Source organism: Blennius ocellaris, assembly GCF_963422515.1.
Source record: "Blennius ocellaris genome assembly, contig: SCAFFOLD_50, whole genome shotgun sequence".
NCBI classification, from domain to species: domain Eukaryota; kingdom Metazoa; phylum Chordata; class Actinopteri; order Blenniiformes; family Blenniidae; genus Blennius; species Blennius ocellaris.
The window spans coordinates 147,902-164,779 of record NW_027661850.1 but is presented as its reverse complement, the minus strand read 5'-3'; the positions used below and the strand labels follow the sequence as shown (position 1 = coordinate 164,779).

Here is a 16,878-nt window from a genome sequence, read left to right as displayed (position 1 = left end):
CGGTCTGAAGAGACGGGATTTGTGACTCTGGCGCGGCGCGGCGCCACGCGGCGCGGCGCCGCCGTTCGAAGAGAGCAAGCGTTTGTTCAGGAAGCAAATGAAGCAGGCGAACTTGAACCCGGTTTGTAAGTTAACGTGTTTCTCTGCGTTGCGCCGAGGCCGAGCTCCTCGCAGCAGGTGGGAAGCCGCTTCATTACTGCGGCATAATTAGGTGGCGGTATGAAAGAGGTCAGAGGTCGCGCTCACAATGGGCGGAATCAAATATTTGCACGACCTCTGAGTGATCATGGCTGCGTGTTGGCTTTTGTCAAGTGCGTGGAACAACCTCTGGACTGTTTTTCTCTCTCAAATTGGAAGGTAATTACAGTTCTCATCACGCTGTGGAATTAAGTGTGAATATTCCGGGTCATTACTGTGTCAGAGCAATTTCCCCGAGCGCCGGCTGAATGGAGCCACCCGGCGCCAGCATTTCACCAGCGCCGCGCTGAATGAGCGAGCAGCGCTCTTCAGGTCGGGGGGAGAAAAGAAGCTGCGTTTGATTTCCCTGCCGCCGCCGGCCCGCCGGCCAAAGGTGTGCAGGAAGATCCTTTAATGAAAATCACAAAGACGCCGGCGTCTTCTCTCTCTATGAAGCCGCGGCGAAGCCCTGAACTCTTCCCTCCACGCCGAGCATTCACCGCTCAGCCGCCGGCTCTGAATAAGGAAATGTTTGGCCCTCTTTGAGACGCCTCGTGACCTCCGGGGGGGGGCGGGGGGGCGGGGGGGGGGGTTGGGCGAGCAAGCGGCCATCACCCGGACTCCTCTGGAGGCGCCGAGCTCCGACCAGCCTCGTTCACTCAGCGGCGCCATTTACATAATGTGCTTTTATTGACGCTCTCGTCCAGCGAGGACAGACGAGAGGAGACGACTCCTTTTCAACATGTTCAGATAGTCTGAGGACACCATGTCCATTCTGCTCACTGTGGACGGCTGCTGACAACATGTCCACCTGGACAGGTGAGGACATGTCCACCTGGACAGGTGAGGACATGTCCACCTGGACAGGTGAGGACATGTCTGCCTGAATATGTATATCCATCCGGCTCCTGGGGGTTTAAAATTTTTAATTTGTAAATCACGAGGTTCAACGTTTATACAAGTCACGTTAGCGGTTAGCGCTAGCGGCAAACTTTAGCAGAGCTGGTTGGTGGGATCCGTTTTGGGGTGGCGCCCCCTGGTGGCTGATTGTGGTTTGAACAAAGTCCAGATGTTGAGGTTGAGGACCAGGAGTCCAGCTGCTTCCTGTCCGTCCACTGAAGCGTGTGTGTCTGTCCCGGCAGGAATGGTACTCGCGCTCCATGGAGCGGCTGTGCGCGTGGCTGACGGACCGGCTGGACCTGCAGCTCCACCCGCACCAGCTGACGACGCTCATCAAGGTGGTGAAGGTGAAGCAACCGGCAAACTTTCCTCACATCAAAAGACGTGTTTCCAGATGAAAGGCTGCTCGCGGCCAATCAGAGCGCCGGCTGGCGTCCCTCCGTCTCTTCGTGTCGTTTCAATGAGGCGCCGCCGGCGTGACAAAACCTCTCAAATTGTGATTTTAACGTTAAAAAGCAGCGGCGCCGACAATGGCGGCAGCGAACAGGAGCGTCCTTGAGCGCGGCGGTGTGAAGAGGCAGCGAGACGCCAAAGAGAGAAAAGCTGCTCGACTCCGCCGCCGCTTCCTCGCCGCTTTTGTCTTTGCGCGGCGTCGCTAATGCAAGTTAAACTTGAAAGCGGCGAAGCGAGGAATGATAATAGCCGCGGCGCCGCCGTCCTCCCGGGCCGACGCATAAAAGACTCGGCGCGGCCTTGAGCCTCAATCTTCCCTCTTTTGTGCGTCGAGACGCCGGCTGGCGTTGGAACGCCGCGAGCCGCATTCCTGAGCCGCTGTGTTTTCCCCCGCCGCCCCTCCCCCGCAGGAAACCTACCGGGACTTCCGGCTGCAGGGCGTCCCGGACGCCGCGCTGGGCGGCCGCAGCTACCGGACCGTCTACAACCGGCTGACGGTGGAGGAGGCCACGGCGGCGGTGCGGGCGGCGGGCGGCGGCCTGCAGGGCGTCTCCATGAGGGACCTGGACCAGGACCACCACTGAACCCGTCCCCCACGTCCCCCCACGTCCCCCCACGTCCCCGCGGCCGCTAGCCGCAGCTGCTAGCTTTAGCAGATATTTGTTTAAATCCTCCGTTCATCATTCTTCACTTTCTGGCAAATAAACGATGAAATTGTCAGGAATTGTGGAAATGAAATGAAACTATTGTCATTTAAAATCATTTACTGATGAAAAATGTTGAAAATGATCAATGTGCTTTCAATGAAAATGTGTCGTTAAATGATGAATTATTTCAAATTAAATTGTAATTCATGAAATTATAAATCTCAATTAAAGTGTCAATCTGATGATGGAGTCGTTTCAGTTTTCATAACAAAATGATGTTAAATCAATAAAGTTCAGCTCCACAGAAAATGACGTTTTTAACACAACAATGGATGTCAAAATAAAAGGTTGGTGACAAACAGCTTTGTTCTCCGCTGATGTTCTAGTGAACTGCAGGAATCAGTGTTTCAATACAAGCGAAGCTCTTCAACAGTTTGTGAATCTTCAAGGAGACCAAACCGAATCAAGTCTCATTGTTGTCAAAGTTCCACTTCCTGTGTGAAAATGTGACCATCAAATATTTCTACATATTGATTATCAAGTCAAAGTTCTACAACTGAAGGTCGCGATCCGGTTGGAACCAGAAGTCCTGCAGCGACAGGAAGTCTGGTTGTCCCTGGTAGGGGGGAGCAAGGCCACCTCTGGACCACCTCTGGACCACCTCTGGACCACCTCTCTGGTATCTGGACCATCTCTGGACCACCTCTCTGGTATCTGGACCATCTCTGGACCACCTCTGGACCATCTCTCTGGTATCTGGACCACCTCTGGACCATCTCTCTGGTCTCTGGACCACCTCTGGACCATCTCTCTGGTATCTGGACCACCTCTGGACCATCTCTCTGGTATCTGGACCACCTCTGGACCATCTCTCTGGTCTCTGGACCACCTCTGGACCATCTCTCTGGTCTCTGGACCACCTCTGGACCATCTCTCTGGTATCTGGACCACCTCTGGACCATCTCTCTGGTATCTGGACCACCTCTGGACCATCTCTCTGGTATCTGGACCACCTCTGGACCATCTCTCTGGTCTCTGGACCACCTCTGGACCATCTCTCTGGTCTCTGGACCACCTCTGGACCATCTCTCTGGTATCTGGACCACCTCTGGACCACCTCTGGACCATCTCTCTGGTCTCTGGACCACCTCTGGACCATCTCTCTGGTATCTGGACCACCTCTGGACCATCTCTCTGGTCTCTGGACGATACCGTGGCTCGTCTCTGCTGCAGCTTCCTGTTGGATCGTCTCGTCCGTCCTCGTCCTTCTGTCTTCAGCAGTAAAATCAACCTTCTTGTTCAGAATGGGACCAAAAGTTTGACGTTGGACTTTGTGATCAAAGATCAAAGGCGTCTCGTTGACGTCCATTTTTTTCTCCAACATTAAATGTTGTGCAGATTTAAGATTCAGTCGGTTGTTCGTTCTTTCTTTCTTTCTTTCTTTCTTTCTTTCTTTCTTTCTTTCTTTCTTTCTTTCTTTCTTTCATTCGTTCCGTATTCAGACTGAAGACGACCTTCAGTCTCGTCCTCGCCGTGGACACAGACTTTGACCGTTGACCACAGGAAGCTGCGTTCGAGGGACCGTGAGACTCGTGTAAGATCCGAACAGGATGGTTGTTCTGACCAGAAGACCTCCGTGTCCTCGGACGTGTCTCCTGACCAGAAGGCCTCCGTGTCCTCGGACGTGTCTCCTGACCAGAAGACCTCCGTGTCCTCGGACGTGTCTCCTGACCAGAAGGCCTCCGTGTCCTCGGACGTGTCTCCTGACCAGAAGACCTCCGTGTCCTCGGACGTGTCTCCTGACCAGAAGACCTCCGTGTCCTCGGGACGTGTCTCCTGACCAGAAGACCTCCGTGTCCTCGGACGTGTCTCCTGACCAGAAGACCTCCGTGTCCTCGGACGTGTCTCCTGACCAGAAGGCCTCCGTGTCCTCGGACGTGTCTCCTGACCAGAAGGCCTCCGTGTCCTCGGACGTGTCTCCTGACCAGAAGGCCTCCGTGTCCTCGGACGTGTCTCCTGACCAGAAGGCCTCCGTGTCCTTGGACGTGTCTCCTGACCAGAAGACCTCCGTGTCCTCGGACGTGTCTCCTGACCAGAAGGCCTCCGTGTCCTCGGACGTGTCTCCTGACCAGAAGGCCTCCGTGTCCTCGGACGTGTCTCCTGACCAGAAGGCCTCCGTGTCCTCGGACGTGTCTCCTGACCAGAAGACCTCCGTGTCCTCGGACGTGTCTCCTGATCTGAATCGTGAACCGAGACGAGTCCAACCAAACCTCCGACTAGAACTCTTGAGCGACGGACAGAACGACTCTGAATGGAAACGTCAGAGTCTCTCAGGTCCAGACTGGAGACCGTCGTCCAACTCTTTGTGGGTCCTGTGGTCCTTGAACGCAGTGAGGGTCACCTTCCAGGCCCTGGAGCAGTCAGGACATTGGGCTCCAGAACCTAGCGGTTCCACGTTCCAGAGCACAGCCAGAACTGAACCGACGCCTCGTCCTCGTTGCTCCGTCAGTCGGTCGGTGACGTCCTTCAACAATCCGGGGGACGAAAAGACTTCCTGTCTGATCCAGTGTCTCGCTCTGAGAGGCGGAGGAGAGCCAATCACATCGCTCCGACAGGTTCCACTTCCCTCCACCGGGTTCTACTGGGTTCCACTGGGTTCCACCGGGTGGTTCCACTGGGTTCCACTGAGTTCTACTGGGTTCCACCGGGTTCTACTGGGTTCCACCAGGTTCCGTCTCAGGACCTGGTCCTGTCAGGTACCAGGATGTTGGGTCTGAAATGAAACGTTCTAGAGCAGCAGAACGTTTCATTTCAACCTGAACTTCTAATTGAACCTCAGTGTGGCGAAGACGGTTCTTTATTACTGGTTCTTTCTTCTTCTACTGCTTTTTAACACCAAATCAGGAGAGAAGAGAAGAGAAGAGGATAGAATAGAATAGAATAAAATAGAATAGAATAGGATAAATAGAATAGAATAGAATAGAATAAAATAAAATAAAATAGAATAGATTAGGATAAAATAGAATAGAATAGGATAAATAGGATAAATAGAATAGAATAGATTAGGATCAAATAGAATAGAATAGGATAAATAGGATAAATAGAATAGAATAGGATAAAATAGAATAGAATAGGATAAATAGAATAGGATGAATAGGATAAATAGGATAAATAGAATAGATTAGGATAAAATAGAATAGAATAGGATAAATAGGATAAATAGGATGAATAGGATAAATAGGATAAATAGAATAGATTAGGATAAAATAGAATAGAATAGGATAAATAGAATAGAATAGGATAAATAGAATAGAATAGGATAGAATAGAATAGAATAGAATAAAATAGAATAGAATAACTTCATTAATCCCAGAGAGAAAGACCATTGAAGCATCATTTCACACACAATAAATAGAAAGTTATATCGAGTGAGAGTAAAAAAATGTTAACAAATTTTAAGGCCTAACTAGTATATAATAGAAACATATATTAAAATATAGAGTCGTATGGTTTCAGCAAGGAAAAACATTTTACCCGTTTCAACCATTTTATTTCCCCATTTTAGTTTTTGTTCCTTTTCTCCTTTTTCCTTTTTTCCTTTTCCCAGAGATAAAGCTCCTTTTGAAAACCACTGCTTCATCGATCAAATACCACATATATACATATATATATATGTATATATGTATATATGTATATATATATATATATACATATATATATATATATATATATATATGTATATAAACAGATACAACCTGAGGAGAAGAAGGTTTTTCCAACACTGCAGATTTATGATAGTTTACAGTAAATTGACATGTGAATTAATAATGAACATTTTTATTACTGTTAGAATATAAACATGAATTAATATATTATTGATAACGAGGAGCTTCTAAAACGGTTTAAAACAAATTAATATGAATGATATTCCGTTATCTAACATCTATAAATACACATTGAAATATTAACACTTACTGTAAATAATAACACTTACTGTAAATAATAACACTTACTGTAAATATTAACACTTACTGTTGGTAATATTGAGCAGAACAAATAAAATCATTATGATATTAGTGTTTACTGCATCACTGTGGTGTGAATATGTGGAAATGTATTTATTATTATTATTATTAATAATGATGATGATGATAATAGTAATAATAATAATAATAGTAATAATAATAATAGTACAGTAGTATATTCATGTATCTGCCCCTCACACCTCTGGATCAGTTTGAGCGCAAGACGGGAAATATTAAAAATGTGACATCAATAAATTAGACTTTTTTTTTTTTTTAACATGTTTTTTCATAAAAGATTCTCCGCGGATCGTCACGTTTCTAAATTGTGACTCAAAAACGTGGAGTTGATTTGTTCTGAACGGAGCTCGTTTCTCCTCCTGACGATCTTCACCGTGACTCGATTCCGTGACTCGTTTCTTCACCGTGACTCGTTTCCGTGACTCGTTTCTTCACCGTGACTCGTTTCCGTGACTCGTTTCTTCACCGTGACTCGTTTCCGTGACTCGTTTCTTCACCGTGACTCGTTTCTTCACCGTGACTCGTTTCCGTGACTCGTTTCTTCACCGTGACTCGTTTCTTCTCTGCTCTTCGTTTGTTGGTGAAACGATGACAAAATGAAACGAACCAGACTTTGTTTGTTTCGTTTCGTTTTGTTTTGTTTCTTTGTTTCATTTGATGTTTATTTCGGGGGTTTTCGTTTCTTTTATTTCATTTTGTTTGTTTCGTTCTTTTTGTTTTGTTTGTTTCGTTTATTTTATTTTGTTTATTTTGTTTTGTTTGTGACATAAAAAAGAAGAGAAAACTGCTTTATTATTCAGCTTTTATTTGATTTATTCTAAATACATTTGGCGGCGGCTTGAAGGTGGTTTGATTTCACAGTGATGCGGAGGCCCGCCGTCCTCCGCCCGCCGTCCTCCGTCCTCCGCCCGCCGTCCTCCGTCCTCCGTCCTCCGCCCGCCGTCCTCCGTCCTCCGTCCGCCGTCCTCCGTCCTCCGTCCTCCGCCCGCCGTCCTCCGTCCTCCGTCCTCCGCCCGCCGTCCTCCGTCCTCCGCCCGCCGTCCTCCGTCCTCCGTCCTCCGCCCGCCGTCCTCCGTCCTCCGTCCGCCGCCCGCCGTCCTCCGTCCTCCGTCCTCCGCCCGCCGCCCGCCGTCCTCCGCCCGCCGCCCGCAGTTCTCGCGCTCCGTTGCGGAGAAGCAGCGGTTTGCTCCCGTGAGGGAAAAGCGGAAAAAAACCCGCGTTTGTTTTTTTAATTTCTCGTGTTTGGCTCTAAAAAGAAGCTCGTCGTCATTCTGGGACCGACGAGGTTCTGTGAGGTGGAAATGTGCGCGTTTCAAAAAGTGTCCAAAGTTTATAAAGCCAATAAATGAGTGACCCGCCGGTGACCCGCCGGTTCCCCGGTGACCCGCCGGCTCCCCGGTGACCCGCCGGCTCCCCGGTGACCCGCCGGTGACCCGCCGGTTCCCCGGTGACCCGTCGCTCCGCCGCTTCTTCCTGCAGCCGCGCGGAAAAAGAGGATTTGAAAAGCGGCGGAGAAAGAAATGAAAGAGTCCCAGACGGTGTGGAAGTGAGACGAGCTCGTGACCTCGCGGCCGCCGCGTCGAGATCCACAACAAGAAACACGAGGAAAAAACAAAAAAGTAACGTGATGTCACGCGAAGCCACAAGGGGACCCGGGATTTACCAAGTGCCTTCCAGTTGAGCAGGAGTCCTGCCAAGTAAAGAACAACCTCCTCCTCCTCCTCCTCCTCCTCTCCTCCTCCTCCTCTCCTCCTCCTCCTCCTCCTCCTCCTCTTCTTCCAGCGGCGGAGGATCGACGGACGACAATTGAGCAAATTATCCACTTTTTGCGTTCCTCCTCTTTGGACGGTAACGATCGGCAGGTCTCGGCTCTCCGCACGCGCTCATCGAGCCGCCGCCTCCTGACGGACTGGCTGGCGGGCGTCAATCAGCGGGTTCGGGCGCGGGGCGGGGGCGGGGAGGGGGGGGGGGGGGGTTTCCTGCGGGCCGGTGAGCAGCGGCAGCGACCCCCGGTCGTTGGTCCCCAGCAGCTCCGCGCGTCTTGCTCTCGCGGCGCGGTGATGGACGCGCCTCTCCGCCGCGCAGCGGGGGTCCTCGGCTCCCCGCCGGCGTCCGGGAGCCAACCCGCGGGCTCCGACACGCTCCCCTCCGGCTGCGGCGGCGGCGGCGGCGGCAAGCCCCTCGCCTTCTCCATCGACCGGATTATGGCCCGGACGCCCGAACCCCGGTCGATCCCGCTGCCCGGCTGGCTGCAGAGCGCGCCCGCGGGGAAACACGACGCGTGCCCGCCGTCGCTGCACTGCATGATCCCGCTGCTGCCGCTCGGCTACGAGCCGGGCCACCGGCTCAGCATCGCCGGGCTGGATCCGGGTCACCTGGACGCGTCCGCGCTGCCCGCCGCCCCCCCGGACCTCCTGGGCTTCGGCCTCAACTACAAGAGCGCGCAGGACGAGTCCGCGTCCGCGAGCCCGGCGGGCGGCCAGTACAAGCTCTTCAGACCCCGGGTGGTCAACCAGGCCTCCTTCCCGGCCGCCGTAGGCACCGTCTGCTACCTCAACTGCGGCGGGGACGGCGGCGCGTGCGCCCCGCCGGCCGGGCTCGTCAACCTGCACCCGATGGCGTCGTACCTGCTGACGGCGCGGCACAAAACCTTCCTGGCGGACAAGAGCAAGGCAGGGCTGCCGGGGGCCGAGCGGTACCCGGGCCCCCTGGCCCCGCTGGCCCCGCTGGCCCCCCTGGCCCCGCTGGCCCCGCTGGCCCCGCTGGCCCAGACCCACATCCAGCACTACATGAAGGAGCGGGACCACATCCTCAGCGAAAAGATGCTCAAGGGCTCCGCGGCGGCGGCGGCGGCGGCGGCGGCGGCGCGCCTCGGCGGCTCGTGCCCGGGGAGCAAACCCAAAGTTTTCACGTGCGAAGTCTGCGGGAAGGTGAATCTGCTGTTTCCTCTCTCCGACGGCTCGCGACGTGAAAACGTCGAACGAGGTTAAATTTCCGCTTTTCGCCAAAATAAAACCAAGACAGAAACAAATCAACTGAAAGCAAAGACAAGAATTTGCTCCGTTTTAAACACACTTCTTTTATTCCAAATTCATTCACGTTTTAAAATATTACGGATTATTTCCTCTTGAACCTCCGCAGCAGACAAACCCGCAACAACACGCGCTTTTCCGCAAACGTTTTTTATTTCATTCTTATTTGTCTTTTCTTTTTTCTTTTCTTTCTTTCGTTCTCTCATTTTTTTTTTTTTTTTTATAAAATTCGACTCATATCAAGGATTTTAATTCCGCAGTTTTCAGATTTTGCGGCTGTGACGCAGGTCGCGGCGCTGAGCTGCAGGATGAAAACTGATGAAGTTTTAATTCGACACAAACGTGACAGAGCGACGAACGTCTGAATGATGGATGAGTGGATGAATGGATGAGTGGATGAATGGATGAATGGATGAATGAGTAAGGAGGGGGACGCTTTTCCTTATTAGGATTATTTTAATGTCTATAGAAATTTAAAATGTTATTTAAGTACAAAATAATTTAATAATTGCGGATTTTACGTTTTTATTTTATATGAATGAAAACATAATTTTAAAGGTTAATTTGTCACGATTTATTTCTACATTTCTTGAGATTCTTCGGAGAAAAACTTTCATATTTTTTTTCTTTCAGGCCGCATCGGTCGCTTTGATGTGTATTTATAGAAAATAGAAAACGTAGTTTCACAATTATATCATAATTGATTCTTATTTTATATGAATGACAATATAGTTTTTAAAAATCGTCATGATTTTACCGAAAACTTTACAGATTTTTTTCACTTGATTTGATTTTTGGTATTTTATTAATTATTATTTAATATTTCTATTGAGAAACAGGCCGCGTCTTGTTCATAATCCGCATATTATTGTTGTTGTTGTTGTTGTTGTTGTTGACGTCCGTTTCGCGTGCGCAGGTCTTTAACGCGCACTACAACCTGACGCGCCACATGCCCGTGCACACGGGCGCGCGACCCTTCGTCTGCAAGGTGTGCGGGAAGGGCTTCCGGCAGGCGAGCACGCTGTGCAGGCACAAGATCATCCACACGCAGGTGAGTGAGGATGGACGGGTGGAGGATGGACGGGTGGAGGATGGACGGGTGGAGGATGGACGGGTGGAGGATGGAGGGTGGAGGATGGACGGGTGGAGGATGGACGGGTGGAGGATGGACGGGTGGAGGGTGGAGGATGGACGGATGGAGGATGGAGGATGGAGGATGAATGATGGAGGATGGACGGATGGACGGATGAATGATGGACGGATGGAGGATGAATGATGGACGGATGGAGGATGGACGGATGGACGGATGAATGATGGACGGATGGAGGATGGAGGATGGAGGATGGAGGATGGACGGATGGAGGATGGACGGATGAATGATGGACGGATGGAGGATGGAGGATGGAGGATGGAGGATGGACGGATGGAGGATGGACGGATGGACGGATGGAGGGTGGAGGATGGAGGATGGACGGATGGACGGATGGAGGATGGACGGATGGAGGATGGACGGATGGAGGATGAAGGACTTTCTCCTCCTCATCTTGTTTCTTGTGTCAAAAGGAAAAGCCGCACAAGTGCAGCCAGTGCGGGAAAGCCTTCAACCGCAGCTCCACGCTCAACACGCACACGCGGATCCACGCGGGATACAAACCGTTCGTGTGCGAATTCTGCGGGAAAGGATTCCATCAGAAAGGTGAAGAGATTCTGCTTCTTGTTCCCGCTGCGGCGCGACTGACGCTTCAACTGCAGGACGGGGAGAACAGAGAGAGAGAGAGAGAGAGAGAGAGAGAGAGAGAGGAAGAAAGAAAGAGAGAGAAAAACTCCGGAAGACAAAGAAAAGATCCTTTTTCTAAAAATACCAAACTTTCATCCTTTGACTTTCGGGGATTTCTGTTTGTTCTTTGACTCTTTGGTCGAAACGAGTCTGATTCCCGGAACGTGACGGAACAATCACACAAGCGGCTGTGGATCGATTCATAAATGCGAGAAATAAGAATGAAAATAATTACATTTTGTTAAATATTAAATAAGTTAAAAGACGGAACTTGATTAAAATGATGAACAAATTAAAAATAACCAGCAAACAAAATGATAAAATTAGTTTCAATAAAAAAATGTCACTAAAGTTGAAAACGGATTTAAAAACATCACGAAAAAAGAAAAACCAAAGATTCTTACATTTAGAAAAGAAGAGAAAAAAAATCACACAAGTCAAATTTAAGACAGAAAACAAAATGGTTTTATTCTAAAAAAAATAACTCAAATAACACATTTTCTTCTTTTGATATGAATCTGATGAAGTTAAACCTCGTGAAAAGAGACAAACGTTTCATAAATGGTAGAAATACCAATTAAAATCATATCAAACCATTTAAAGATGCAAAATGATTAAAAACAGTAACAAATTCAAAATGCAGCAAACAAAATAATAAAAACTGTTAAGTTTTGAAAAAATTAAATGAGAAAATAATTAATAGGATCGCAAACAATAAAAACGGATTAAGAAACATTAAATAAAACAAAACAAATAAAAACAAAAGTAAATAATTGATTAAAAAAACATAAAAAAAATTATCGAAGTAAAATTAACAGTAAAAAATGATAAATACAGAATGAAAATATAAATTATTTAATAATTATAAAATAAAATAATTATAATAAGTGTGTGTGTGTGTGTGTGTGTGTGTGTGTGTGTGTGTGTGTGTGTGTGTGTGTGTGATTTATCGATTTTAATCGCAGATTATGGGGAAAATCGAGAAAACGTTATTTACGCCAAGCAAAATTAAAATAAAAAAATAGATTTGATTGTAAATAAATGAATAAATAAATAAATAAACTGTCATAAGTGGAAGTAAACATGTTACATTTTAATTTAGACTGTTAAGATTTAAAGTGTATTTGTCATCTGGTCATGATGAATGTAAACATGAGAAAACAAGATTAACCCTCAGTGTGACGGAATCATTTAATATATAGATTCCATAGGAAAATGATCAAAAGTACATTTTACATCTTATTATTGCAAATTCTTCATCACGTGAAAAACATCATCAGTTAAAACAGGAAGTGAAGAAAAAAGCAGATAAAAGGTTCAATGTTGCTGAATTTCAATAGAAATCTTTAATGAACGTTTTGTAAAAAGTTTTCAATGGTGAGAATTTATGGAAAAGCCAAAGTGTGAACGGCTGCAGTTCACAGCTGGAGCCACTAGAGGGAGCGGTTTGGCTCGAATGGCGCCAAATACAGACAGTTCAACTTCAACCTCCTTTTCATGGTGAAAAGAGGTCAGAGGTCAGAGGCTAGAGGTCAGATGTCCGAGGCTAGAGGTCCGAGGCTAGAGGTCAGATGTCAGAGGTCAGATGTCAGAGGTTACAGGTCAGATGTCAGAGGTTAGAGGTCAGATGTCCGAGGCTAGAGGTCAGATGTCAGAGGTTACAGGTCAGATGTCAGAGGTTAGAGGTCAGATGTCCGAGGCTAGAGGTCAGATGTCCGAGGCTAGAGGTCAGATGTCCGAGGCTAGAGGTCAGATGTCAGAGGTTAGAGGTCAGATGTCAGAGGTTACAGGTCACATGTTACAAGTCAGATGTTAGCAGTCAGAGGTTAGAGGTCAGAGGGTTAGAAGGTAAAAGTCAAAGGTCAGAGGTCACATATTACAAGTCAGATGTTAGCAGTTAAGAGGTTAGCAGTCAGAGGTCACAGGTTAGCGGTCAGAGGTGAGCAGTCAGAGGTTAGAGGTCATAGGTTAGAGGTCAGAGGTTAGCGGTCAGAGGTTAGCGGTCAGAGGTTAGCAGTCAGAGGTTAGAGGTCAGAGGTTAGCAGTCAGAGGTTAGAGGTCACAGGTTAGCGGTCAGAGGTTAGCGTCAGAGGTTAGCGGTCAGCAGTCAGAGGTTAGAGGTCACAGGTTAGCGGTCAGAGGTTCGCGTCAGAGGTTAGCGGTCAGAGGTTAGAGGTCACAGGTTAGCGGTCAGAGGTTAGCGGTCAGAGGTTAGCAGTCAGAGGTTAGAGGTCAGAGGTTAGCAGTCAGAGGTTAGAGGTCACAGGTTAGAGGTCACAGGTTAGCGGTCAGAGGTTCGCGTCAGAGGTTAGCGGTCAGAGGTCAGCAGTCAGAGGTTAGAGGTCACAGGTTAGCCGTCAGAGGTCAGCAGTCAGAGGTTAGCGGTCAGAGGTCAGCAGTCAGAGGTTAGAGGTCACAGGTTAGCGGTCAGAGGTTCGCGTCAGAGGTTAGCGGTCAGAGGTCAGCAGTCAGAGGTTAGAGGTCACAGGTTAGCCGTCAGAGGTTCGCGTCAGAGGTTAGCGGTCAGAGGTCAGCAGTCAGAGGTTAGAGGTCAGAGGGTTAGAAGTCAAAGGTCAGAGGTCACATGTTACAAGTCAGAGGTTAGCAGTCAGAGGTCAGAGGTTACGCAACGCAACACAATGTGTTGTGTTGTTGTCACGTTGTGTTGTTACAGTGTGTTGCGCCTTGTCGCGTTGCGTCTTGTCTTGTTGCATCTTGTCGTGTTGCGTCTTGTTTTGTTGCGTCTTGTCTTGTTGTGTTGCGTCTTGTCGTGTTGCGTCTTGTCTTGTTGCATCTTGTCTTGTCGTGTCGCGTCATGTCGTGTTGTTACATCGTGTTGCGTCTGGTCGTGTTGCGTCTTGTCGTGTTGCGTCTTGTCTTGTTGCATCTTGTCTTGTCGTGTCGCGTCATGTCGTGTTGTTACATCGTATTGCGTCTGGTCGTGTTGCGTCTTGTCGTGTTGCGTCTTGTCTTGTTGCATCTTGTCTTGTCGTGTCACGTCATGTCGTGTTGTTACATCGTATTGCGTCTGGTCGTGTTGCGTCTTGTCGTGTTGCGTCTTGTCTTGTTGCATCTTGTCTTGTCGTGTTGCGTCTTGTCGTGTTGCGTCTTGTCTTGTTGCGTCTTGTCTTGTTGCATCTTGTCTTGTCGTGTTGCGTCATGTCGTGTTGTTACATCGTGTTGCGTCTGGTCGTGTTGCGTCTTGTCGTGTTGCGTCTTGCCTTGTTGCATCTTGTCTTGTCGTGTCGCGTCATGTCGTGTTGTTACATCGTGTTGCATCTGGTCGTGTTGCGTCTTGTCGTGTTGCGTCTTGTCTTGTTGCATCTTGTCTGGTCGTGTTGCGTCTTGTCGTGTTGCGTCTTGTCTTGTTGCGTCTTGTCTGGTCGTGTTGCGTCTTGTCGTGTTGCATCTTGTCTTGTTGTGTCTTGTCGTGTTTGCTGGTATTGAACCTGGTGTGTTTGTTCCACAGGGAACTACAAGAACCACAAGTTGACCCACAGTGGCGAGAAGCAGTTCAAGTGTTCTATCTGCAGCAAGGCGTTCCACCAGGTGTACAACCTGACGTTCCACATGCACACACACAACGACAAGAAGCCCTTCACCTGCCCTACCTGTGGCAAAGGCTTCTGCAGGAACTTTGACCTGAAGAAGCACGTCAGGAAGCTGCACGACCCGGCGGGGGCGCCCTCGCCCCCCCAGCCCCGCTGACCCCCCCACCAGGCGGAGGCGCCCTCACCCCCCCAGCCCCTCTGACCCGCCCACCAGGCGGAGGCGCCCTCGCCCCCCCAGCCCCGCTGACCCCCCCACCAGGCGGAGGCGCCCATGCCCCCCCAGCCCCTCTGACCCGCCCACCCGGCGGGGGCGCCCTCGCCCCCCCAGCCCCGCTGACCCCCCCACCAGGCGGGGGCGCCCTCACCCCCCCAGCCCCTCTGACCCGCCCACCAGGCGGGGGCGCCCACGCCCCCCCAGCCCCTCTGATCCGCCCACCAGGCGGGGGCGCCCTCGCCCCCCCAGCCCCGCTGACCACCCCACCAGGCGGGGGCTCCCACGCCCCCCCAGCCCCGCTGACCCCCCCACCAGGCGGGGGCACCCTCGCCCCCCCAGCCCCGCTGACCCCCCCACCAGGCGGGGGCGCCCTCGCCCCCCCAGCCCCTCTGACCCCCCCACCAGGCGGGGGCGCCCTCGCCCCCCCAGCCCCTCTGACCCCCCCACCAGGCGGGGGCGCCGTCAGAACGCCCCACCAATCACCTTCACTCACCAGAAACCTGTAAAATACCTGAATTCCGACACGTTTTCCGTTTTTTACTCCTAAACGTCCCGAGAAAATGGTTTTTTAAATCATCTGTGGTCCTTTGAGCCTCTGAAGACAAACTGTTGTGTTCAGTTGTTTAACTTAAACTCATTTTAAAACAAGCGGAAGTTTAAACGTGTCAATCGGAGTAAAAGCCCCAAGGAAGGATTTTAAAACGAAACTAGTTTTTACAACTGTAGTGACGTTGCTTCCTCTCATCGCCTCATTGGCTCAGATCCTTCTGCTTTCATTATTTCATTTAAATTAAAAACTGTCGAGCGGCTTTAAAGGTACAATATGTTCAGTGTCAGGTAATACCGGGTTAGGGTTAGTAATCAGTTAATACCGGGGTTAGGGTTAGTAATCAGGTAGTACCGGGGTTAGGGTTAGTAATCAGGTAGTACCGGGGTTAGGGTTAGTAATCAGGTAATACCGGGTTAGGGTTAGTAATCAGGTAGTACCGGGGTTAGGGTTAGTAATCAGTTAATACCGGGGTTAGGGTTAGTAATCAGTTAATACCGGGGTTAGGGTTAGTAATCAGGTAGTACCGGGGTTAGGGTTAGTAATCAGGTAGTACCGGGGTTAGGGTTAGTAATCAGGTAATACCGGGTTAGGGTTAGTAATCAGGTAGTACCGGGGTTAGGGTTAGTAATCAGTTAATACCGGGGTTAGGGTTAGTAATCAGTTAATACCGGGGTTAGGGTTAGTAATCAGGTAGTACCGGGGTTAGGGTTAGTAATCAGGTAGTACCGGGGTTAGGGTTAGTAATCAGGTAATACCGGGTTAGGGTTAGTAATCAGGTAGTACCGGGGTTAGGGTTAGTAATCAGGTAATACCGGGGTTAGGGTTAGTAATCAGGTAATACCGGGTTAGGGTTAGTAATCAGGTAGTACCGGGGTTAGGGTTAGTAATCAGGTAATACCGGGTTAGGGTTAGTAATCAGGTAGTACCGGGTTAGGGTTAGTAATCAGGTAGTACCGGGTTAGGGTTAGTAATCAGGTAGTACCGGGGTTAGGGTTAGTAATCAGTTAATACCGGGGTTAGGGTTAGTAATCAGTTAATACCGGGGTTAGGGTTAGTAATCAGGTAGTACCGGGGTTAGGGTTAGTAATCAGGTAGTACCGGGGTTAGGGTTAGTAATCAGTTAATACCGGGGTTAGGGTTAGTAATCAGGTAGTACCGGGGTTAGGGTTAGTAATCAGGTAGTACCGGGGTTAGGGTTAGTAATCAGGTAGTACCGGGGTTAGGGTTAGTAATCAGGTAGTACCGGGGTTAGGGTTAGTAATCAGGTAATACCGGGTTAGGGTTAGTAATCAGGTAGTACCGGGGTTAGGGTTAGTAATCAGTTAATACCGGGGTTAGGGTTAGTAATCAGTTAATACCGGGGTTAGGGTTAGTAATCAGGTAGTACCGGGGTTAGGGTTAGTAATCAGGTAGTACCGGGGTTAGGGTTAGTAATCAGGTAATACCGGGTTAGGGTTAGTAATCAGGTAGTACCGGGGTTAGGGTTAGTAATCAGTTAATACCGGGGTTAGGGTTAGTAATCAGTTAATACCGG

At 49.5% G+C, this 16,878-nt stretch overlaps 2 protein-coding genes across 2 annotated transcripts in view; both read left to right on the top strand.

Annotated features, from left to right (window-relative positions):
* LOC308148740 (calcium-dependent secretion activator 2-like) overlaps positions 1-2,471 on the top strand; it is a gene marked incomplete at its 5' end in the record, with an annotated part of 70,377 nt that extends 67,906 nt beyond the window's left edge. Inside the window, 2 exons of the mRNA XM_080522242.1 lie at positions 1,320-1,424; positions 1,941-2,471. Coding sequence (XP_080378368.1) covers positions 1,320-1,424; positions 1,941-2,114 — 279 coding nt within the window. The 3' untranslated portion in view covers positions 2,115-2,471. The remainder of the gene's footprint in view (positions 1-1,319; positions 1,425-1,940) is intronic.
* Positions 2,472-8,280: 5,809 nt separating this feature from the next.
* On the top strand, positions 8,281-14,737 carry fezf1 (FEZ family zinc finger 1; the record flags this gene model as incomplete). The annotated part of the gene is made up of 4 exons (XM_080522241.1): positions 8,281-9,150; positions 10,169-10,303; positions 10,816-10,948; positions 14,499-14,737. 4 exons carry the CDS (start codon positions 8,281-8,283, stop codon positions 14,735-14,737), a joined length of 1,377 nt encoding a protein of 458 aa, XP_080378367.1.
* Between the last annotated feature and the right edge of the window lie 2,141 nt (positions 14,738-16,878).